The sequence below is a fragment of the Fukomys damarensis genome, unplaced genomic scaffold (assembly GCF_012274545.1).
Source record: "Fukomys damarensis isolate Sample0158 unplaced genomic scaffold, DMR_v1.0_HiC HiC_scaffold_39, whole genome shotgun sequence".
In the NCBI taxonomy this organism is placed as follows: Eukaryota; Metazoa; Chordata; class Mammalia; order Rodentia; family Bathyergidae; genus Fukomys; species Fukomys damarensis.
Window position 1 is genome coordinate 123,824,486 of NW_022900951.1, and position 24,345 is coordinate 123,848,830.

Consider the following 24,345-nt stretch of genomic DNA (forward strand, 5'->3'; position numbering starts at 1 on the left):
AAACAAGCAAAAAAAAAAAAAAAGCACAAAACAAATGTAGTTGTTCCAATGGAAAGGAAGCTTGCAGGGAAGGGAATATGGCTGCTCACTCAAAACCCAGGAAGTTTGAATTAGTAGGTCCCAGAAGGTAAAGACTCTCTAGCATCTAATCAAGGAATACATCCTCTTGGAGATCAGATACTGGGGAAAATGATTACTGAATAACATTTTGCCTGGTTTCATATTCAGTTTCTTCTTGAGCTACAGCTTCCCTGGGAAACATATGCGCATTTTTTCCAGACAGAGAATGACAGTGTCTGGGCTAAGATAATACTAGAACCAGCTTCTTATCAGCAATTATTCACTCTATGTCACAAATTCTGTGTTTTAATACACTTCTTATATTTCACTAGTCCTACAACCAAACTTGTGTGTTGGGTCCATTTTATAGATGACTACCCTTAGGACTACAGGGCTTAGGAACTTCTCAGATACCACATTTTTTGTACAGTCATCTATTGATGAGTATACAGGCTGCTTCCAGGGTTAAGCTACTATGGATTGTTGTCCCATAAAAAATAGAAAACATGCATTGCTATAGTATGTCTTTAACTATTTAGGGATGATATCTAGAAGAGGGACTGCTGGTTCATATAGAATTTCTAATTTCAATCATGTTTGTACTGGTGTACATTTCCAACAACTTTTTCACCACAGCCATGCCAACATTTGTTATCTATTATTTTTATTTCTTGATGATTACGATTCTTTCTGGTGTGAAGGGGATTTAAAAAAGGAAACAAGCTGTGTTGTATGTACATGTAACCCACCAAGATGACTGTAAACTGCATGCAATGACAGCATGTACTCATACAATAAAATGGGGGAGAAGGAAAACAAAACTATGGCTACATCTGCCCATCAGTTGGAAACTGGATAAAGAAGATGTGGTTTTTCTATAAAATGGAATACTACTCAGACCTAAAGAATGAGAAAGTAGATTCATTCATAGTTAAATGGGTATATTTTGAGGATATACTTCTAAGTGAAATAAATAAGGCACACATATGCAGATACCGAATAGTATCTCTGGTGTGAAAAACTAAAATAGTACTCAAGATCCTAATGGGACAACTAGCAAATAGGAAGAAAAGAACCAAAGGTTAAGAGAACCAAGACCTGGCATGTAAAGGTACAAGATCCCAATGATGAATGTAACTGTACTGTCTACCTACCTAGAATGTACCAATAAATTAAATTAAAAAAAAATTATGGCTAAACACAATCACAATTTGAATGCCTACAAGGGGACCAATATTTGAATTTGGTCCTAGAGGATAAAATTCAGTTCATAACAATATCTAGTGGAGCACCAAGACCTGGCATGTAAAGGTACAAGATCCCAATGATGAATGTAACTGTACTGTCTACCTACCTAGAATGTACCAATAAATTAAATTAAAAAAAAATTATGGCTAAACACAATCACAATTTGAATGCCTACAAGGGGACCAATATTTGAATTTGGTCCTAGAGGATAAAATTCAGTTCATAACAATATCTAGTGGAGCACAGAACATATTACAAGACAAGCTAGATATTATTTTCAAATGAACAAAAACCTTGTGTGTGTGTGTGTGTGTGTGTGTGTGTGTGTGAATATACCACTGACGTATGGCTAACCTCAGACAGCAGGAGAAAGGAGACAGCATGGCCACGGAGAATGAGCTAATAACCACCTGAACCCACCCTAGTGGACCAGAACTGGCCTTCACGACCATCGCTATTTTAATAAAATTTGTAACTGTACTGTATACCTAAAAAGTACCAATAAATTCAATGATGATAAAAAACACATGTCAAATAACAGTACAAACCACTAAATTTTATTTATTTTAAGTAGTTTATTATTAGTATCTATATCAAATATTATTTTCCTTAGTGTTTCTCTGCATATTAAGAACTTTAGATTTTTTTTATTAATTAAATGTGATAAATTTACAAAAGTAAAAACATGGGAAATCAACTTTTGAAAAAATATTATTCAGATTGAACCACAAATTTGTGGTTGGCTTAACAAGAGACAATCCTTTTTTAAAATTTTATTCCTACTCTGTTCTTTTGTTTATAAAATTACACTGTTTTATAAAGTTTCACACAAATGCAATGATAAGAGTGGTGTGTTAGGAAGCAATGAGAAATGGATGGTTTATTTTCATTTTGTTTCTTTAACGTCATAAAAATATAAAAAATATGTATAAAAGGCAATAAGTACAATATAAAGAATACACTAGAATGAGAATAGTAATAAAAAGTTAATTGTGCATATAATCAGAGATAGTTTTAATCAAATAAACATATATAGTGTTCCTACATCATATACAAATGAATTAGTATAAATATATACATAAAACACAAATCCACTTGACATATAACATGAAAAACACATGTGTACATATTTGTATGTACCTATATGTAACTATAGTCCAGGTATACACTCTATGCCTTTCTACTCATGTAAAATTCAAAGAGACATTTGGTAGAGATGTAAAGTAACCTCTTGACTCTCAATGTCTTTGAAAGGCTGACATCACACCCTGGACTATGAAAACTTAGATCACTTCACAGAAGCAAGGCTCACCCATTCCCGTGCTCAACTTCTTTCTTCCCTCTTAACACCAATCTTTTAGAAGGAAAGTGTGGGCAGAGCTGCATCTGGCTGGTGAATAGACCCTAAAGGATTGTGTGGTTGACCTTGACTGACCTTGGGGAGGTCACTACAAACCTGGGCTCTTCAGCCTGGCCCTGGAAGTCAGAACTGCAGACCCTGGGCAGCAATGTCAGCCTGACTACTCTCTCCATTCTCATGGCTGCCGCTGCAGGGGCTCCTGAAGATGGAGGGAAGCTGAAAGAGGTGGGCAGAACTAGGGCTTAGGCTCTGCTGGAAACCAAGGTGATCAAACTAGAGAGTACAGAGGAGACCTGCACAGTCAAATTCTACTTCTGCAGTGAGACACAGGGCACATCTCTGGATATGACATCCACTGATTTCTAGACCCCTGGAGTCACATCTACCTGAGGGCCTTGGTCTGATTCCTTTCTTCAGGTGAGGGTAACAGGGAGACTCGAGCTCAATTAGGGGGTCACTATGATGGGCTGTGGGTGTTGTAAAGAAGCCCCCACTCAAAAAGCGTTTCCCCAAATGAGCCAGGTCTCCCTGCCTTGTCAGCCCTGCACCCTCAGGAAAGAGGGTGAGACCTCTTTCAAGTGAGACCTCTTTCCACTTAAGGAACCTTGGGAGTTAGAGCCTTGGTCTGACGGGAGTAGACAAGTCCACAGAAGATGGAGTTCCGATCTCTGCAGGAATGTATGTGACAGTGGAGGAGAGGGCCTCAAGAATCCCATTCTGCTCCTTCAACAGACCTGGGAAACCTCAGGCACATTGCTGGTTTTGATCTCCACTAACGTCCTTTAGGGGTCAGAAAGGGGTGAGGTCTCTTCTAAGTTTCTGGCTTCAAGTGAGGAGAGCAGAGAGGACTGATCTCAGTTAGGAGTCATATTGACGGACTGTGGGGGTTGAGAAAATCCCATTCCAGTGAGAGAGTTCCAAACAATCCTGCTTTACCCGTGTTGTCAGCCCTGTACTCCTGGAAAAATTTCCCAGGTTGAACAGGTAAGTGGTGGGTAGAGTGGACTGGACCTGGGATCAGAGCTGAAGCTGAGTCTGTGCTTCTGTGAGGAGACGACACAGGACCTGGGCTCAGTCAGGTCATGGCCAGGGGCTGCCCTGGGTGCACTGGGAAGCCCCACCCTGATGGCATCCCAGAATAATCCAGGTCTGCCTCTGCTGCCCTTCTGTTCCCCAGGGCAGTATTCTCAGGTGAGTGCCCCCTGTTGCCCCAGGGGACCAACCTGGACAGTTAGAGCCTTGTTCCGGGGGTCTTGCCTCAGGTGGCAGAAAAGACAACCTGGGCTCAGTCAGTCACCTTCAGGCTCTGTGGGAGGAGGAGGCCCCACACCAGGCAGAGGGTCCCTAAGTGATAATCCAGCTCTGCCTCTCCTCACAGCCTGCACCACTCAGGGCAGAGTCGGCCCCACCCCCAGGTCTACCCCAGGGGACCCTGAGTGCATCAGTTTGGCTGTGAGGTCCACACTGCAGGGGTGGGGAGCGGAGAGGGCCGTGGCTCTTTTAGGGGTGATGGAGAGACCCTGTGGGAATAAAGAAGCTGCTCCCCACACAGAGGGCTCCCAAACAACTCAGAAATGGCTCCGTGGCTGGCCCTGTGCGTTTTGGCACGGAACTCTCAGGTGAGCACTCACATTCACCTCCCGAGCTCTGCGGATCTGACCCTTATTCTGAGTGCTGTTCCTCAGGTCCTTGGAGCTGAGAGGGCCCGGGTTCTGTCAGGTCAAGGAGAGATGCTGAGGGCAGAGTGAGGAAGCCCCTCCCCAGGTAGAGGGTCCTAGGCTCATCCCGCCTTTCTGCTGTTCTCAGCTCTGCACTCCAGAGCTGAATTGTCAGGGAACACAATCCACCTCTTGCAACCTTTTTCTACTTAGAAGTCCCTGGCTGTCAGAGCCTGAGTTTGACATGAAACAGGTGTCCAGGAAAGAAACTATTCCCACCTGGGGCTCAGGACATCTGGAATTCAGAGCCTTGGTGTGGCAGGACACACTCACATCAGCTTGGTTTTGTCTGGAAATATGGTCAGGACAGAGAGAAAAGAGGGAATCCACCCCATACCTCTAGAGGAAGCTCTTGGAGGACATCTCTGGCCAGGATACCATCCCCAGGTATGGATGCTGGATGTCTGATCCCCTAACTTCCAAGGGTGGGGTTTGAGAAAGGTGAGAGCCTTCGTCACAATGAGTGTCTTAGTCCCTAGAATGGGATAGCTCAAGAGAAGCCTGCCCCTGCTGTGAGTCTAGGGCAGCCCTAAGTAGTGAGTGGGCAGGAGATACCTGACCTCTTCAGCCTGGTCTGAGGGAGATGAGAGGACTCAGAGAGGGAACTTAGCATCGCCAGATTAAGAGTTCCAGGCAGTGCTCAGTGTCAGGGGAAGAAATGAGGCAGAACTGATGGACTCATAACCGATGGGACAAAGTCTGATTATAACATAAAACTGAACTGGGCCCTGTATTCTGACTGTGGAACCTGGGGAATGAGGACTCACATCCTCAGAGGGTTGTGGCTCCTTGAAGACTCAAGGGAGGACTTACATGGAGGACAGTAGAAGAGACCTTGTCCTCCAGACCGAAACACAGATATGCTGATAATAATGTGGTACAAAGTGGGAAATCCAAGCCCCTTGATGAACAGAAGAGTCCAATGTCTTTCATCCCTCTATAAGGAAATAATCACCTTCTTTTACTCCCTAGGAACTGATGACAGAGCTTGTTAGAAGTGGCAGCTCCCCAACCTGGACCAAGGCAGCTGGATGTTCACAAAACGCACATCTTAATTCCTCCTTAAAAAGTCTTATGGGATCCTGGGGAGCACGACTAAAAAGGTGAGTTTACAAATGCGAGATACCAGATGATCAGAGCAGCATTGCACAAAGATATGTGTGGTTAGGTGGCTCAAAGCTGATCCCTGGCAGGACGACTCTGGCTGACACAGGCTGGGGTCCGGAAAAGCAACCATGTCCGCCTTGGTGATACATGGGCTACCATCCCACGGTGAACAGTTCCCCTGGAACAGCAAGGGGTCACCAGGAGGTGGGAAGGAAGCGCCACAAATGCCTCAGGCTGCTGGTATGAAGATAAAAATACTGATTCAAGGTTATTTATAAGTCTGTTGGCAGCCAATCAAATTTAAAAATGTAACAATCTGAGGCCAGTAAAAAATTTCAGAACAAAACGACACCCGAAAATCCAAACAGCTGCTACCAAGTTTCTTATGAAAAGTTTATAGTTAGAAGCATAGAGAAAAAATACATATAAAGAAAGTTTATAAGAGATCTATTTTTGATGTTAGAGCATTTTGTATGATGAAAGTTTTTGCCCTAGAAGAAAGATAAAGAATGATAATGGCAAAACGGAAAGTCTCAAGTATGTTGAAAAAAAGGCTTGTGGAAGGTTCAATTTATAGAAATAAATATTTTAAACTTTGTTCTCAATTTGATTCAGCCCAAACTACTCCTTCTAACATCTCCTTGTTTCACAAAGAAAATTAGGGGGCTATGGTCCTGACTCCCTTCAGTCACTGCTTCCCAGAACTCACCTCACTTTTGCATTTTAACTGATGCTTTCAAAGGTTATGATTCCCATTTCTAAAATTCATACTAAACATGAGCTTTTCTGCATGATTAGCAGAGACACCCAGACTGACCAAGGACAAAAAGCATGACAAAGCTGCCTCCTGAGGCAGTTTCACCCTAATTTGCAATCCTCGTTATTGCTGACTTCATAGTGTATTAAATATATTAAATATCGTTTCCCAAATGTACAGGTCTTCAAAGAGGCAAAACTAAAAATCATCCTATCATACTGGTGACTACTAGGTTAAAATTATTTGTGATGATGAACATTTAAGTTCAAATATCTGGCTTCTCTTTTACTTGTTTTCCAACTATTTATGATAAATATACATGCCAGTCTAACATAAGACAGCCAGCCAAAAGATACGAATACTTTTCAAGGTGTATGCTTGCACTATTTAAAAGTGCTCAAACACTAGATAGCCAAACAACATCACATAAACATCTACGGCCAGATGCATTCTTCTTAGGTGACGCTCTTTTGAAAGATGACAAATTTGGGTTTCTTCGTACCACTTAATGTAATGATGTCATCACGATTGCTATGATAATGTTATATTGTCCTTGATCTCAAGTTTTCTCTATAAAAGTTGATCATTCTTGTCTGTGAACATTTTACAGGAATTCAACTTCTAAGACAACCATAATTGATAAAAAAAAAAAAAAATTGCCAGCTCCCTGATTCAACTTCTCAACATTGTTGCTAATTCGGCCCATGTCGTGGAGACTCTACAAGTGAGTCAGACCATGTCGTGGAGACTCTACAAGGGAGTCAGACTGCCCTTATTTCGAATGAAAATGATAAGATGCTCTTTCGTCTGTTCCCTGGCCCCCTAGTGGAGGGAAATGCCAATTTCCTCACGAACTTTCCTCCAACTCTGACCCGCTAAACATGTCACTAGAGTCCCTCACAACTCCACGAGACAAGCCCTTGTAGAACAAACCAATGCGCTCCTCAAAACCCAATTTATAGAGCAAAATGGGGAATACAGACCAAGGTTTTAATTTAAATTAGTAAGACTTTAAATTTTCTAAATTGTAACTCAGAAGTTTTCATAGCAGTACAGAAAAGCAACTCACCTGAGCAGATGCTGCAAAGCACAAGAATTCTCTTCACTTCTGAAAACCTGTTTCTCACAAAGATCTCGTAAGTCTCTAGCAACTCCAAAGTTACAAGGATAAAAGTGCCCCTTGTCTTTCTGGGTTTGCTGACATATACACCTCAGGTAAGTGACATGGCTTATTGGGCTCCTGTTCTTACCTCCCCTTTCTTAGATATAGTTCCATGAGAGATCCCAAATCACCTCTTTCCTCAAATGACACCTCATATACAGACACAACTTAACTGTCACCTCCAAGCCCCTTAAGGGGTTGTCGGAGAGACCGCAGCCAGTCTGGCTATTCCAGTGGTTGGCCCGTTTTGCCACAAATGATATTTCCTGACCAAAGAATTTCCATTGTATATAGTCACCAATATCACCAATAGTAGTTATTGTATTGGTTTCCAGCCCCAATTATATATAAATAATTTTAATATTCCTACAAATATAGTTTAAAATTTTACAACTTACAAGAAATGTTTTAAGCATATTAATTAAGTAAAAATACCAGCTTAAATTGGAAGCCAAAAGTAAATTTATCAATTAGCTCAGATTTGTAACAGTGGGCTCTTGTGATTCTGGGTTTTACATCGGAGTGTGAACGTTTTATGATTAACTCCCTGTTTGTGTCAGGGCATGGGGAGTTGTGCCTTCCTTCTGACTTTTTTAAACAGGACCCCCCACCCATTATGAAATTTGGAGTGGCACCGATTAGCCCTGTGATATCCCTTTTTTACATTTAAGACATTTTTGTTTTGGTTTGCTCTTTTTACCCTGGTTATTATTTTTACAATTTTTGAAGATGTCCCTCCTTATCACAAGTATAGCATTTTGAGGGCTGCAAAGCTATGGCAAGAAGTTGAGCTTTACGGGATTCCATCCATATATTTTGGCAAGCCTTAGTCATTTTAGCAATATTTAAATTTTTTTTCCTTGAAGGAGTGTCAGGACTCTTTGACAACCAGCACTGGCATTTTTATATGCCAGTTGAAGGATGTCTTGACCACTAAGAGGCTGTATCTATAGTCTCATTTCTTATTTTGGCTCATTCATGAGGTTATTTTTTCACCTCAAGTGTCTGTTTTATTTTTTCTAGCATTGGTTTTAGTGTTCTTAAAAACAACAGTCTTGGGTGTTCTGCAACTTCTTCATGAGCAGAGTATCTAGGTAGAGTGGGCCACTCAAAAATAGGGTGGACACGTCTCTCTCTCCTAGGTCCCATTATCTGCAGGCACAGAATTTCCCAAGTGAGCCCAATTATAAAGGAGGTAAATTTATTTGTTCAGACCCAAATCAAACTCTAGAGGTAGCAAAAGCAAGGCCTTGGTGTATACTCTTGTAAGCATGGCACTGACAGGCACACCAGAGTGAGAAGCTGTGTGCTTTTACTTTTAACTCATGAGTTTTGTCCCCTGAGTTATAGGATTTTTAGTCTCATTTTTGTTTATCCCTTAAATACCAATAAAAAATGAAATTATTGCTTGTAGACAATAGGTGTTGTATCAATAAAACAGAGTTTGATATCATTTTGATTGGCTAACAACCTGAATGGAAACAAATTACCAACTTTAAAGACATCTTTACTTTTACTGAGTGCTTTTAATTAGCCCACTGTTAATGGATGTAGACCAAAAAGCATTTGGGCTAGTGTCATGAGTGTCTATTTATCTGTAAATCAATTTAAGTAGGACTTTTTGGAGGATATTATTTATCTGGAAGTTAACAAACATGTAGAGAAACATACATATTAGCCTAAATCTCATATAACCTTTATAGTGCCGAACATTAAAGCTTTTATTTGTAAGTGCCCTCTAAGTCTATTAGCCCTTGATCTGTACTGAGCTTCATTTTAGCTCATCCTTTTAAGAGCTAACAATTTACAAAGGCAAAAGCAAAAAGAAAAATAAAATTGATATTAGCTGAAAAATCTTCACTGAAGCAGCTGCTGGTACCTTAACCAATTATTAAAAACAAATTAGCAGGCAGACGAACAGACAAGATATCATCCAAAAAACATAAAATATCTATTTAATCAGAGGACTCTGATTAAAACCTCAGATGTTTTTGCCATGGCTTTGAACCTTTGTTACAACACTGAAAGGATTTTCTATTTTTTGATAGATTTGTCCCAGCTTAGCATATTTTATTGGTTTGACTTTTGTCATCCATAACCCCTTTTACTTTTTCTCTTTTTCCTTTTTCCTTTTATTTCATTCTATTTCTTACAGTCGGTTTAAAGAGACATTGTAATTGTTGCTTACATTTTTCCTTATTAGGTAAAACTTGGCTCATATTGTAGGCAAAGCAGGATCAATGAAAGTAACAGAGCAAAATGAGAAATAAATAAACTGCCTCTCACCCATTGTAATTGGAATGCTAAGATACCTCTGTGCTGATAAACCTAACCTGTGACCTTGCCTCCAGACCATCCCATGGCTGTTTATGTCCCTTTGCTGGGATGAAGACTTGGGCATGCCCTTGCTTCTTTTCTAGGCTTTGGGAGCAGGATTTTACTCACACATGGGCATCACTTGTCCCAGCGTGTGACCATGGGGCCGTAGTGGATGAATGATTATTCAGAGACAAGATTTAGTTCATTCACTAAGAGGCCCAGTGGGACAGTCCCAACCAAGACTGTCCACCATTTGAGAGACTTCCAGGAGAAGTTCCACAGCCTAGAACTCTTGGCTTTTATTTAGAATATTGGTGTAAGTTAAAAAGGCAGAAGAAAAACAGTTCGTGCAAGGAGCTATCTCAAGGCTAAGCAGTTTCTATTGAGAAAAGGGGAAGGACAGTGGCCAGGCACAACATGCTTCACTAATCCAAACTTTTTCTTGTTTAACCATTCAATTCTCACTGAGTCTGTGTGCTTTTGCCCTGCAGTTTAACCATTCACTCCTCTGCCAAGACCCTCACAGACTTTGTTCTTTTTCTGTTCAGCTATGTGTCTTTCTGTCTGTTCAGCAGTATCACCCTATCTTGTTTTGATTTACTATACTTTTATATACAATCTTAGGAGCAGTATCAACCCTCCAATTTTGTTATTTTCTAAAATGTTCTTTCTATTTTATCTCAAATTCCTTTCCGTATGGAACTCAGAAACAATTTATTGATACCTACTAAAAATCTGTGATGTACCTCTGAGCACATGCCTTTAAACCCAGCACTCTAGGAGGCTGAGACAGGAGGATTGCAAATTTCAGCTCAGCCTGGACCATTTGATGAAGAAAAGAGACCCAGTCCCAAATAAAAAATGAAAAATGGCTGTGAATGTAGCTCAGTGCAAGAGACTCCATTTTTTATCCCCACTCTTGAAAAATACATGCATAAATAAATCATGCTGTGATTTTGATGGGACTGTATCCATAGTTCAATCTATAAAGAATAGATATCTTAATGATAATGAGTCTTCCAATTCATGACCATGTGTCTTTCCAGTATTTAGATCATCTTTTATTTTCATCAGCAGCACTTTGTAGTTTTCAGCATACAGAGCTTGCAAGTCATTCGTCAGCTTCACACTTAAGTATTTAGGGAGTACTTTAAATGTTACTGCTTTTTATATTATGCTAAATGAAATAAATCAGTCACAAAAGAACATACATGGCACAATTCCACTGAAACGTGGCATCAAAAATAGTCAAACTCACAGAAGCAGAGAATAGAATGACAGTGGTCAGGATCTGGGGAAAGAAGGAAATGGGGTGTTGTTAGTCAGTTACTATAACATTTCAGTCAAGCGTGAAGAGTAAGATCTAGAGATCTGCTGCACAGCACACGCCCACAGTAAACACCATGGTGTCTTGAACTTCAAAATTTGTTAAGGGGATAGATCTCATGCTATGGATTCCTACCAAATTACAACAAAATGGAATATAAAGAAACTTTTGAAGGTGCTACCTATGTTTAACACCTGGACTATCATGACGGTTGTATGGGTGTGTAGATGTAGCCAAACTCACCTAATGGTACACATTAAAAGTTTTCAGTTTTTGAACAAAATTACACATTGACAAATGTGCTAACATGTCAATTATCAATAAATTGCCTAACGTATAAAACTACAAATAATTTCTGAGTTCAGTATTGAACGTATATGCTATAATTGTGCCATTTTGCTGTGTAAATTAAAGAGCTACTTTAGACTTCACTGGAGGTTTTACTTAGACAGCAGGGATTCTCTGCTAATGATTTTTTTTTCTTCCTTTCCAATGTATGTTGAACAGGAGTGCTGAAAACAAATACCCTTCATCTCAACCTAGAAGAAAAACATTGCATCTTTTACTTTTAAGGATGATACTAAGCTTAGGATTTTAATAGAGGTTCTTTATAAAGTACTGAGGGTTACGTTCATTCCTGATGTACAGAGATTTTTTTAAAAAATCATAAATGGGTATTGGCTTGTATACAAAGATTTTCTTACAACACTTGATATGGTTGTGAGGTTTTTCTTATTTACCGTGACATATTTACTGATTTTTTAAATGTTGAACCAGTCTAGCTATTCCAGAATAAACTCCATTTGGTGAAGATCCATTATCCTTTTTGATCTTCTTGGATTGAATTTGATAATATTTGTGTGAGAATTTTACCATGTACATTCACAGGTGATAGTGGTCTGTAGCTTATTGTCTTTACTCAGTCCTGGTAATCAAATTAATGTTGACCTCTTTAAATAAATATAGAAGTATTTCCACCTCTACATTTTCTAAGAAATTTATGTAATGGATTGAGTATGTTTTCTACAGAAAATGTTTAAAAGACTTCACCAATGAGACCATTTATAGGTGGAGCTTTCTGTTATCAGATGTTTTTAATTATGAATTTCAGTTCTTTAATAAAATAGGATATAGAATTTCCTTTTTCTTAAATGATACTTTTGCATTTGTATCTGCCAAGGAATTTGTCAATTTTATCCATGCTTTCAACATTATGGGCATAAATTTTTCCACATTGGTCCTTAATAGCTTCATTTTATTATTATTATTATAATTATTATTATTATTATTATTTTGGTACTGGGGATCGAACTCAGGTCCTTGAAGAGCTTCTTTTTAGAAAAAAAAGGAAATGTATATATATATATATAGGGGCTGGAGTGTGGCTCAGGGGCCAAGCACTTGCCTAGCATGCATGAGACGCTGGGTTCTATCTCAAGCATGACAGAAATAAATGTTTTATATAGCCTGTCAGGGGTGATGTGACGAGTGCCATGGAAGAAAGCAAAGCAGGAGCCAGCTGGGACAAGACACCTAGGGGATTTTTGTTGTTGTTGTTTTGTTTTATTTTGTTTTTTGAGACAAGGTCTCGCGATTACTTCGGGCTGGCCTTGAACTCACTACGTAGCTTCTTTAATGTCAACAGTACCTGTAGTTCTACTTCGCCTTTGTCTCAGGTACTGGAATTTGAGTCTTGTCTCTTTACCTGGTTAATCTGGTGAGAGGCTTATACATGCTACTGATTTTTAAGAAGAGAGGTTTTTCTTCTTTCATTGATATTCTCTAACAATTTCCTGTATTCAAGTTCTTTTTTTTTTTTTTGGTATCATCATTTGTATTTCCCTCTTTTGATATTCCGCTTGCTTATATTTACTTTCATTTAGGATTCTAGGTTCATGAGGTAACAACTGGTGTTGCTAATGTGAGATTTTCTAAAGTGAACCATGTATATTAGAAAATGTCCCCCAAATCATTAAGGGCAAACCATTTACAGTGCCTGCCTTTGGTAGCCAACTGTTTCGTCCCAAACGGTTTCATTGATAACATTACTTCATCAGTGTTGGGTATGTAGCCCCCAGATATCGTTATTTCAGTCCTTGGTGGCATTATCGCCTTTTAGTGGGGTGACATTTTTAGTCCTTTGGAAGGCCTTGAGTTGTTTACAGCATAAGGCAGGATGTAGGAATCATCACAATGAGGAAAACGGCCTACAAGTGATAACTTTCTCTGCCTCCACTGGGGATGTGACAGTCACCCACGAACCTCACCTCTTCTAAGTGGCAATCTGCACTCATGTAGCTGTTCACTCCCGCACCCTGGAGACACATGTGAAAGCACGATGCCTTTTCCCTGCTGACTGGTGAGGCAGTGTTACAGAGGAAATTAGTCTTCTGGACTCAGAGCTTAGCCAGTCTTTATCCTCTGTTGAAGGAGGCAGGAGTTAGTCTTACATTTCCTCATTCTTTACTCATACTTGTTTGTAAGAAAGAGACTTGAAAAAACAGATGACAGCAGCACTCTTCCCTTGGTTTAGTTAAATGTGAAATTACTGTAATGATCTAAAATTCCTTGGAAGAATCCAGTTATCGCTAATTGGTGAAGTTCTACTAGGCTCCTATGCATAAAGAAATTTGTCAGGGAAGAGTGGTTGTTAAAGACTGGCTTTCAAAATAAATACTATTTAATAAAACATAAAGAAGGCAAGAGAAAATTTTTAAAAGCATAGGGATAAATCATGCATAGTAACAGTAGTTTTTCTATAATCAGAGGATTTTCCCATTTGCTTCAGGAAATCCTGGAGTTAAATCTTTTTTCTGAGGTGAACATTCTCAGGACCATGGAGAGTAGGGGTCTAGGCTGTGCCAAGAATGAAAGTGAAGAGCTCTAGGGAGGACAAAAATGACCCGCAGAATTCAGTTATTACCCTCCTGTCAGAGCCCAGGTGCAACGATGGATGTGGTGTCCACAGACTGCTGCCTCTTCAAGTCAGAGAGAACCGATTGCCTTATTCTGGGGTTCAGGTGAGGGGAGTGGAGAGGAACTCAGCTCTGTTAGGGGTTGAGGTGAGTGCTGAAAGGGAAGTGTGTAAGCCCCACCCTGGTGAGATTCCCCCAAACAATCCAGATATGCCTGTTTTGCTATTCCTGAACCACAAGGGATGATTTTCAACTGAGACCACATTGCTACTCAGGAAGCTTGAGAGTCAGGTTCTTGGTGCGAGGGAAACAGATTCAGTTCTGTAGAGGAGAGATGTCCAGGATCTGCCAGGAAACAAGGTGCTGACCCCTAGGGACAATGGGGGTATGGGTGAAGTCCCCTTCTACTCCTGCTGTCAGACCTTGGCATGTTGCTGAACGTGGGGTCCACTGTCTGTGCCTCATTGGGTTAGAGAGAAAAGAGGGCTGACCCCTAGGGACAATGGGATTATGGGTGATGGCTTGACTTTGTCCCAAGGAAGAATTGGAGGCTTGTTTCAAAAGATACAACATGGAAAGAGGATTTCTAAGTATGAGGAGAGGGAGAGGGAGGGAGGGAGGGAGAGAGAGAGAGAGAGTCCCTAGGACACTAGAGGATATCAGAGCTTTGTTCTGAAAACTGAGCTTCATTTGACAGAAGAGTGAGTGAGCCTGGGATCTGTTAGACTCAAATGAGGGGTTGTGGGGGGTTCTGAGGAATCTCCACCACAGTGAACAGATCTCAGAATATTCTAGAAAAGCCTATTTTGCCTGTCCTGAACTACCCACTGTGTGAATCTCAGGTGACCACCCACTCAAAGTCAGAGCCTTATTCTGAGGACTGAGCTCCAAGTGGGAGGAGCAAAAGGCCTGGGTTCATTTAGATCATTGCTGGGCTGAGGGCAGAGTGAGGAAGCCCCACCTGAAAGAGAAGGTTCCCATAGTAACCCAGATCTGCCTTTGCTGTTAAGCCAACACCAGGCCTCCAGGTGAGGAGAATTAGAGCCTAGTTCTGAGGACTGTGCTTCAGGTCTAGGGAACAAAAAGGCCTGGGCTTAGGTAAAAGTGAGAGCCTGGGTGGGGGACATTGCTAAAGCCTCTCCTTAACATACAGTTTCCCCAACTAATCCAGATCTACCTCTGCTGTCATCTCCACATGACACAGGCAAAATTCTTAGGTATGAGCCCCTCACCCATGTCTTTCAGGTGACTCTTGGCATCAGAGCCTTGTTCTGAGGTCTGCATTTCAGGTGGGCTGAGAAGGTAAGAATTGAGATTGGTTGGGTTAAATTCAGGGGCTAAGGGTGAGAAAAAACGAACCATCCCAGGTTGAGAGTCCGGAAAATAACCCATTTCTGCCTCTGCTGACAGCCCTGCACTGTGCCGTGGAGACTTCTCAGGTGAGCACCCCCTTTTGCCTCAGGTACCCCTGGAATTCCCAGCCTGGTTCTGAGGAACCTGCTTAAGGTGAGAGCAGCAGAGAGGAACTGGGCTCAGCTAGGTAAATATAAGGAGCTGAGGGTAAATCTGGAAGCCCTAAGCCAGGTAGTGGGTCCCCAGATTTTGCATACCTGCCTGTGTTGTCATTGTGTACCTGTGACACACTTGCCAGGGCACTCCATTCCCACTCCTCATGCCCATGATGACCTTTCTGCCTTAGAAATCCCCAAGTGTCAGACACTTTGTCCAAAGGGGAGCACAGTGGGCTGACAGGGGGTCCTGGTGTTGGAAGAGACCAAGGTAAGGTCTGAGGGAAACCTGAGGGGACAATTCCTTTTAGAACTTCCTGTTAGCTCTGTGAAGACATGTGTAGGACAACCACTGACTTCTGCCTCTGGCATCAGAGAGAGGGGAGGGCTTTGTCCTACCTGAGACGAGAGCAGAGTGAGCCTTTTCCCACTCCAGGTAAGGTCCTTGATGGAGTGAAGAAACCCCAGCCTAGCAAGTCTGTCTGTGAACAATGTGGGTCCATCTCTATTATTGGACCTCACAGGGGCTGGTTTGTAAGAATGAGTCCTCTCCATCTTTTGGCTTTCATGTGTCAAGGCACACTCAGTAAACAGGGATGAGGTTCAGACTTCCTAGAGCTAGGATCAGCCCCCAGAGGGAGGAATGAGGGCACGCACCTCACCCACATGAGGGACTTCTCTACCCCAGGCATAAGACACAGCAACGCCTGAGCATGGTGCTTGGATGTGTGATTTCCCAAATTCTATGGGTGAGGACTTGAGAAAGCTAACAGCCTTGGTCACAGAGGAGAGGCCTTACACTTCAGAACAGAGCGGACCCCACAGAAGTCTGCTCTTGTTATGTATCCAGGGAAGCCCCATGTGGGGTTATCAGGCAGGGGATTCCTGACTTCAACAGGATCTGAGGGACCCTAGGATCTTTGAAGAAGAGGAAGACCTCAGGGTAAAGGAAGACTCCAGTACTGGCCCAGTCAAGATGAGAAGTGAGGCAGGACTGCAGGGCCCAGGACACAGGACAGATGGGACCCAGCCTGCCTAATCTTTCAATCTGAGTGGAGTCTTGCATTCCTACCTAGAATATGAGGGAGGAGAACTCAGCTCCTCAGAAGAGGGAAGCTTTTTCCAGGACTCAAGGGAAGGACTTACACAGACATTGGTCACGAATTCAGAGGGTGACCTCTTCCCAGATGTCAGCCTCTGGGAGATGTAGTGCACCCTTGCCCCTGGCTCTTGGTGTCAGGGATGAGAAGGCCTTGAACTGAGGCATGCGGCCACAGGTCAGCAGATCCAACACATGGGAAGCCTGGCCCTGCTGGCAGGCTGGGGTGGCCTCAGGCAGGACCATGACGAAGAGTCACCCTGCCCCGTCCTTCCACCTCTGCTGTCCTAGGGAGATGGTGGACTTGATTTGCCAGATGCATCCGCAGGGCAGCAGCAGGGAAATGTAAACACCTGGGCCTGCACCAGACAAGGGAGGGCTTCTGGATCCTACTCCTCTGTCAGTCTGGGGAAACCCATATAGAGGTGTGCAGATTTGCTGCATTTTTGTCCCCCTGGTCTCAGGCAGGACCGCCTTGCTGTGAGGATCTTCACCAGGTCGCAGGCAGAGACACGTCCTGTCAGCAAAGGGAGCAGGCGGGATCTGCTGGGAATCAAGGTGAGGAACTTGGGTGAGGACTAGAGATTGTTGTTTCTTTATTGGTTCATGTTCGTTATACATAATGATTACATTCATCATGGGGAGCTAGTACAAGTACATGACACATATTCTTTTTATTTCTTTCCTTTTCCTCTCTTCCCCTCCCTTTACGGCTCTATTGTTTCTTTTTATATAAATTCTTCAAATTCATTGACTGATGCTTCATTGTTGCAATTTTTATGTCTTGTGCTTACTTTAGGAGTTCATATATATGTGGAATTTTAATTTTTTATCTGAATTCTCCATTTTAGTAGGTTCTTAAAGTAGTTATGATCTCAGGATTCTGGTAGAGTCCATTGTGATTTTGCCTTTAGCATTTATAATTGCTTGGATTTAGGTCCATTTTTTTTTTCTTGTTTTGCTAGGAACGGGAAGGCTTTTGGCAATTTTGTTCATTCTTTTCAATGAAGCAACTCTTCAATTTTCATCTTTTTTTTTTTTTTTTAGCTTCTACAAAGGCTCAAATTATCAATGCTTTAGATTTTCAAAACTAGAGCAACTCAGGCTGTGCCTGACCTCTGGCTACCAGGGCAGGGCCTGTGCCCTTCCCAGCAGAGGTAAAAACACTGAAGGTGTCTGTTTTCAGTCCACTCTCCATCTACAGCTGGTTCCGAGAATGTCTCCCACCAATTCAGTACGGGAGGGTAACACTGGAAACTCTGAAATGAATCTGTCTTGTGGCTGTTCTGAGTCCCACACTCCACATTTTCTCTATCCATTCATCTTTTTATTTGAACAAAGCTTCCCAGTTCCTTATATTTATCCTCAATTTTGCTTCTTGATAATACTTTTGATTTTTTCCACAAGAGAAAAAAATGCTGTATTTGAATCTACTTCACTTAAGATGATGATCTAGAGGCACATTCATTTACCTAAAAATGTCTCGAGTTTATGCTTCTTTGTGACAGAGTAGTATTCCATTGTATATAAGTACAGTTCATAGTAGCCAAATCTTGGAAAGAGTCTCTATACTTTTCATTTTATTAGCTGTATTTTTTTATCTGTACATATTTGTCATACATGTTGATCGCATGCACTATAGGGAATTAGTACCTTTATGTGTTATATTACTTCTGTTTTCCTTATTCCCTTTCCTTTCCTTCAAGCCTTCTTTCTCTCCCTATTTATAAAAGCTTTGTTTCCATTTTTCTCTTTTGATTCTCTTTCTTTCTTTTCTTCCCTCTCTCCCTTCCCTGTTCCTCTTTCTATAGGAACGTTTCCTTCCTACTTCCTAATATTTAATCTCCCACTGTGTTCCTCATTTACTCTTTGTGATTCTCACACAAGACAATGTGATATTTAAACTTGTGTGTCTGATTTATTTCACTTAAGATTGTGGTCTTGATGTGCATCCATTTTCCTATAAATGATACAAATGTATCTTTCTTTGTGGAAAAGTAGTGCTTCATTGTATATAAGTACATTTTTTATCCATTCATTTGTTGATGGCCACAGAGGCTTTTGCCAAGATTTAACTATTATAAGTTGTGCTGCTATAAACATGGATATGCATGCTTTTAATTCTTTTGGGGAGGTACCCAGAAGGGGAAGAGCTGGGTCAACTGGAACCTCTAATTTTAGTATTTTGAGGAATCTCCATAGTGATTTCCACAATGGTTGTATCATTTTACACTCCCAGCAGCAAAGGAGAAGGGTTCTTTATCTGTACAACTTTACAGAATTCCTGTGTTTTAATTTGTATTTCTCCAATGACCAGTGTGGTGATGAACATTTTTTTCATATATTTATTTGTCTATTCATTTGAGATGCTCAGTTTTGGATTGGGTCTTTAAATTTAAGGGGGAATGATTTTTTTAGTTCTTTATATATTCTGGATGTTAGTCTTTTGTTTGAGGAATAGATGGTAATATTTTTATCCCATTCTGGATATTATCTCTTCACTCTGTGGTTTCTTTTGTAGTGCAACCACTTTCTAATTTAATTTCATCCCACTTGTTGATTCTTTCAAATATTTCCTGTGGGATTGAATTTTTGTTCATAAAATCTATGCCTACACCTATATTTTCAAGAGCTTTACCATTTTAACTTCCAGCAGATTGTTTCTCCTTTTATAATTAGATCCTTGATCCATTTCAATTTTAATTTAGTGCACGGTGAGACATAGGCATCTAGGTTGAATTTTTGGCATGTGGAAAGACAGTTTCCCCAGCACCATTTGTTAAAGAGGCCGTCCTTCCTCCAGTGAAGGTGTTTGGCCCCTATGTCAAAGATATGGTAGCTGACTGTGTTTATAGTGCTTCATGCATCTTCTATTCTGTTCCATTGATCCTTCTATTTTTTAGTCAGTACAATGGTGTTTTTATTACAGTATTTTTGTAGCATAAGTTCAAATTGTGATGTCCCCTGAACTGCTGTTGTTGCCCAGATTTGCTTTTGCTGTTCTAGGTCTCTTCTGGTTCCATAGAAATTTTGTGGTTGTTTTCTCCAGTTCTGTGATGTATGCCATTGGTATTTTGATTGGGATTGCTCTAAATCTGTATAACAGTTTTAGAAGTATGGCCATTTTCACAATATTGGTTCTGCCTATCCAAGAAAGGGGATATCATTCAATTTTCTGATATCCTCTTCAATCTCCTTTTCAAGAGCATTGTAGTTTTCAGGGGATATGTATTTCACTTCCTTTGTTAAATTGAGTCCTAAGTATTTCATTTGTCTTGATGCTATTGTGAAAGGTATGGTTTCTCTAATTTATCTTTCAGTGAATTTGTTATTCATGTCCATGAATGCTATTGATTTTTGAGTGCTAACTTTGTAACCTGGTACACTGATAAATTTGATTATAAATTCTAGGAGTTTTTGTGGTCTTCTGTGTAGAGTATCTTGTCTTCAGCAAATAATGGTTCCTTAGCTTCTACCCTTCCTAAATTTATTCTTTTTATTTATTTCTGTCGGTCTAATTGCTCTGGCTAATGTTCACAGAACTCTCTGTAGTTTTCAAATTTCATATCAGGTCATTCAGGATTCCTGGGGATCTACTTCTTTCTGTTTCTCCTTTTTTCCTCTTCCTCAATAGTGATTTCCAGAGCCTGGATTCTGAACCTTGGAGTAGCTGAGCGGTTATGGCTCACCACTCTGTTTTCCAGCATTGAAGGTTTGAAGCTATGTCATGCCCAGAAGCAAAGGGACCCCACAGAGCCTGGCTTCTACCCTGTTATCAGCCTGGAGATCTTGGTGAGGGTGGCTGTGTATAAAGAGATCGCCATTCTACTGAGTGGTTGCAGGTGGGAGGACTTGCAGAGGTGAGAACCTTGGTCCAAAAGTGAGTAGAGAGAGATACATATGGTTAATAAATGGAGGATCACAGGAGTTGACACACCCAATAGATGGGCCTTGCATGAGGACTGAAGTCTGCAGCACAAAAATAATAGACCCCACAAAGTTTGCCTGCTCCCTGTGTCAGGCCTGAGAGACTCTTAACTGGCATGCTAACTTCTGCTCCAGGCTGGAAGGGAATCTTCAGGGAGATAAGGTCTAGGTCTCCAATGGGAAGATTAGGTCTTAGGAGGAGTGGAGCTAAGGGAGTGCAGGCCTAGGAAGGAGGAAGATGGAGAAACTTCAGAAGCACATAGCAGATGCCTTGCTCGTGTCCTCATTTCTGAGACACAATACCTGACACCTGCAGTTTAATGGAAGGAAAGTTGATATGTGCTAATAACTTAAGGAGTTTTCAGTCCATAGTCAGCCATAGTAGAAGGGCCTGGTGGGAGAAAAGCTCCTAACCACAAGTCTTTCAGGAGGCAGAGCACAAAGGGAGACTCCAGATTCCAGGAAGGAAGATAAACCCTGTTCTGTCACACCCACAGTGACCCTCCTCTTTCTAAATGGCCCAGCCTCATGACAGCCATAAGCCTCCATAATCCAATCACTTTCCAAGGGTCCTGCATATAGAACCATGGGACTTTGGGGAAAAATCTATATTTAACCTGGAAGAGGGATTCTGAATCACAGGAGAAATGGGCACTGGCCTTGCCATCAGCACTGATGTCCCTATATAGGGGTGACAGCATGGGTGCCTGCTCAGTTCATCTGAGAATCCTAGAGACTTCAGTGAGGTGGTGGACTCAATATAAGTTTGGGCCTGAGATTGTCACAAGGAACTCCACCTGTTCAGGAGATCCACAGGTGTCCCAGAGCCTTCCAAGAGTCAAGGTGAAGATCCTAAGGAAGGATTTTGTGTACTCCTACCTGAACACAGACAGGTCTGTGGTCATCTGACATCAGACCTCAGCTTGCCATCATTCCAGGTAGCCTGGGCTTGGCTGTCAGGTCACTGGTCTCAGTGAGGTCAAGGCCTTGGTACAAGCGTGCTAAAAACATGAAAGCAGAATTAGGAACACAGGGTCTAGGTGAGGCAAAGTGAACCCACTCACCTGAAAACACAGTATTCTAGCCTCAGCCTGTCCCTTTTGTAACCTGTTGTCAGACCTAGGACTTGAGTCCCCCCCACTTTCTCTTTGAATTTCTCACAGTGATATTGTGGTAGTTTAAAGAAGATGGCCCCAAGTCATTGAAGGAAGATTCAAAGACCTAATAATTTATCAAGATAAAGATATAACAGTTTTCTAGGGCACATGGACCCCACTGAAATGTTTTACCTGTAGCTCTTGGGTGCAGGGAATAGTGGCAAGATGTGTATCCCCCTTACAGACTTTTGTTCCCTCTCAAGGAGGTAGACATCTTTTTTGAGAGTTTGTCTCAGGTCCCTAGCCAGCAGGGCTCCGGGCACTACTCAAAGACATTTGAGGGCCCCACATGAGCAGAGAAAGGACCATTCACCCAGAACAGGGGGAAACTAAGAGTCCAGCACATCCGTCCTGCAAGGGCTGGGATACAGTCACTGTGGCTGTAGACTACAGATTGAGGGACCCTCCATGCATCTTGCAGGAGCTCCGGGAACCAGGTGGCAAAGGTCGTGGTGTGAGGCAGTGTCCTCCGGTCACACAAGAGAGGAGGCTCAGGAGTCAAGGTGAGGTGCATGCTCTGATGTGTATTCAGGGTTCCACCTGTCCCAGAGAAAGGACACCTCATAGTCCCCAGACTGTATGTGCTGTACTGTCTGCCCTAGAGCCTGGTCCTCTGCAGTTCATCTGCAGCCTGAGGAGCAGCCTTATTTCATGTCCAAAGGATCATGGGGACAAGGATAAGGGAGGACAGGAGCCTCTGAAGCCCTATAGCACCCCTCAAAGAGAAGACCTATAATAAACCTTAGTGGGAGGCTACCGGTGTATTGTTCTCGGCTCAGAACACTAAAAGACTCCCTCTTTCCTTCAGGTATCTGAGTCTTCAGTAACAAGATCTTGCTGTCCCCACAGATCATCATGATGCCTCATGGTCAGAGGAGTCAAGACAGTAACCTGGAGGGAGACTATTCTACCCAGAGTGGTGCACAGGTCTTCGTTGATGTGCAAGGTCTCGAAGAGACAGTGGAGGAGGAAACAGCAGCCACTGCTTCCTCTGCATCCTGTCCCTCTTATAATGTAATCAGAACAACACCAAGAGAAGCACCTGGGCTTGGAACACTGAGTTGTCTTCAGAATTCTCAAGGCATCTCCTGTCCCCCTAGTGCCACAGTTTCCAGTCAAAAAAATCAATGCAGTGAGGGTTCCAGTAGACAAGAAAAGCGGGGTTCAAGACCCTTATGGGACATGGACGTTCCTCGGTTCCTACGCAATGTGCTCCTAAATGATAAGTTGCGTAAGTTGGTGTCCTTTCTGCTCTGTAAGTATCAAAAGAAAGAACAGACCACCCTGGAAGAAATGCTTCATGTTGTAGATGATGATTACCGTGAGCACCTCCTTCTGACCTTCAGGGAACTCTGTGAGTCCATATGTCTGGGCTTTGGTATTGAGGTTAAGGAAGTGGATCCCCCTGGACATACATATGTCCTTGTCCCTGTTTTAGGCCTCACTTACAATGGCATACTGGATGATGATGACCAGATCATTGCCAAATTCGACCTCTTGATATATACCCTGACTGCAGTCTTCATGAGGGGCAACCAAGTCAGTGAGAAGGTACTAAAGAAACAAGTGATAAAATGGGGGATGTTAGCTCTGAGGGAGCACATTGTTATTGGGGAGCCCTGGAAGTTCATCACAGAGGATTTGGTGCGGGAAGAGTACCTGGTATACCAGCGGGTTCCTAATAGTGATCCCGCTCGCTATGAGTTCCTATGGGGTCCAAGAGCCCATGCTGAAACCACCCAGATGAAACTCCTAGAGCATGTGGCCCAGCTCAATAGGGCAGATCCCAGGTCTTACCCACAATTATATAACCAAGCTTTGAGAGAAGAAAATGGTATGTTCAGGGCCCATGAGGGGCAAAATGTGTGACAGGGACAGGGAGTGTTCCACAACAACTTCACTGGCTTAGCCCGCACCTTGTGTGAAATGAGCCTCATTTTCAGTCTGTTTATAGAGAGCAGGCAGTTTTCTAAGTAGTGAGGGGCCAAAAGAGAGGGTAAAATATTATGCATAGCATTTTGATGTCTCTTCTATTTGGGATACTTGGAAATGGACAAGGGTTTTCTTTGACTTTTTGAAGTCTTGTTTCTTTTTTGTGAGATTGAAGTGACTTGCACATCTTATTTGAAGAATGGTATTGATCACACATGCATTTTTAATGTTTTGATGTTGATGCTTCATTGTGTTTTGTGATGTAAATGATTTTATGTGACATTGATCACAGATGGATTTACTTCACCAATCCAAGTGTAAGAGTCTTTCCTGTTTTATCATACAAATGCAGAAACCATCCAATTTATTTGTGATAAAATATGATTGGAATAGGAATTACCTTGGAAAGTTGTAAGAAGTTTATATAAAGTTAGATAGAGCCTAGAAATATAAATAAGGATGCAAATCAATTATTGGCTTCTTATTTATTTTCATTTTATGTATACACTTTTGAAATTATGTATACTGTATGCCTGAATATGGTTATTTTCTTCAAATTTATTAGAGAAATTTATTGTCAATAAAGAACCTCATGTGCTAATGGAAACATTGAGCCCAAACTTTCATTGCAACTGTGCCCTTCGGTAAGCCCTTTGTCTGTGGTGGAGACATGAGTAAACCAGATTAAGGAGGATCAAAACTATCCCATAAGATGGTGGAGTCCAGGAGTACCGCCAATATTGGGGAGA

General features: G+C 41.7%; 1 protein-coding gene across 1 annotated transcript in view; it reads left to right on the top strand.

Annotated features, from left to right (window-relative positions):
• LOC104848180 overlaps positions 1 to 23,644 on the top strand; it is a 35,359-nt gene extending 11,715 nt beyond the window's left edge. Inside the window, exons 4-8 of the mRNA XM_010604023.1 lie at positions 17,045 to 17,151; positions 20,215 to 20,440; positions 21,423 to 21,547; positions 22,124 to 22,167; positions 22,514 to 23,644. Of these exons, the coding sequence (XP_010602325.1) occupies positions 17,045 to 17,151; positions 20,215 to 20,440; positions 21,423 to 21,547; positions 22,124 to 22,167; positions 22,514 to 23,533 (1,522 nt within the window). The 3' untranslated portion in view covers positions 23,534 to 23,644. The remainder of the gene's footprint in view (positions 1 to 17,044; positions 17,152 to 20,214; positions 20,441 to 21,422; positions 21,548 to 22,123; positions 22,168 to 22,513) is intronic.
• The last annotated feature ends 701 nt before the right edge of the window (positions 23,645 to 24,345 follow it).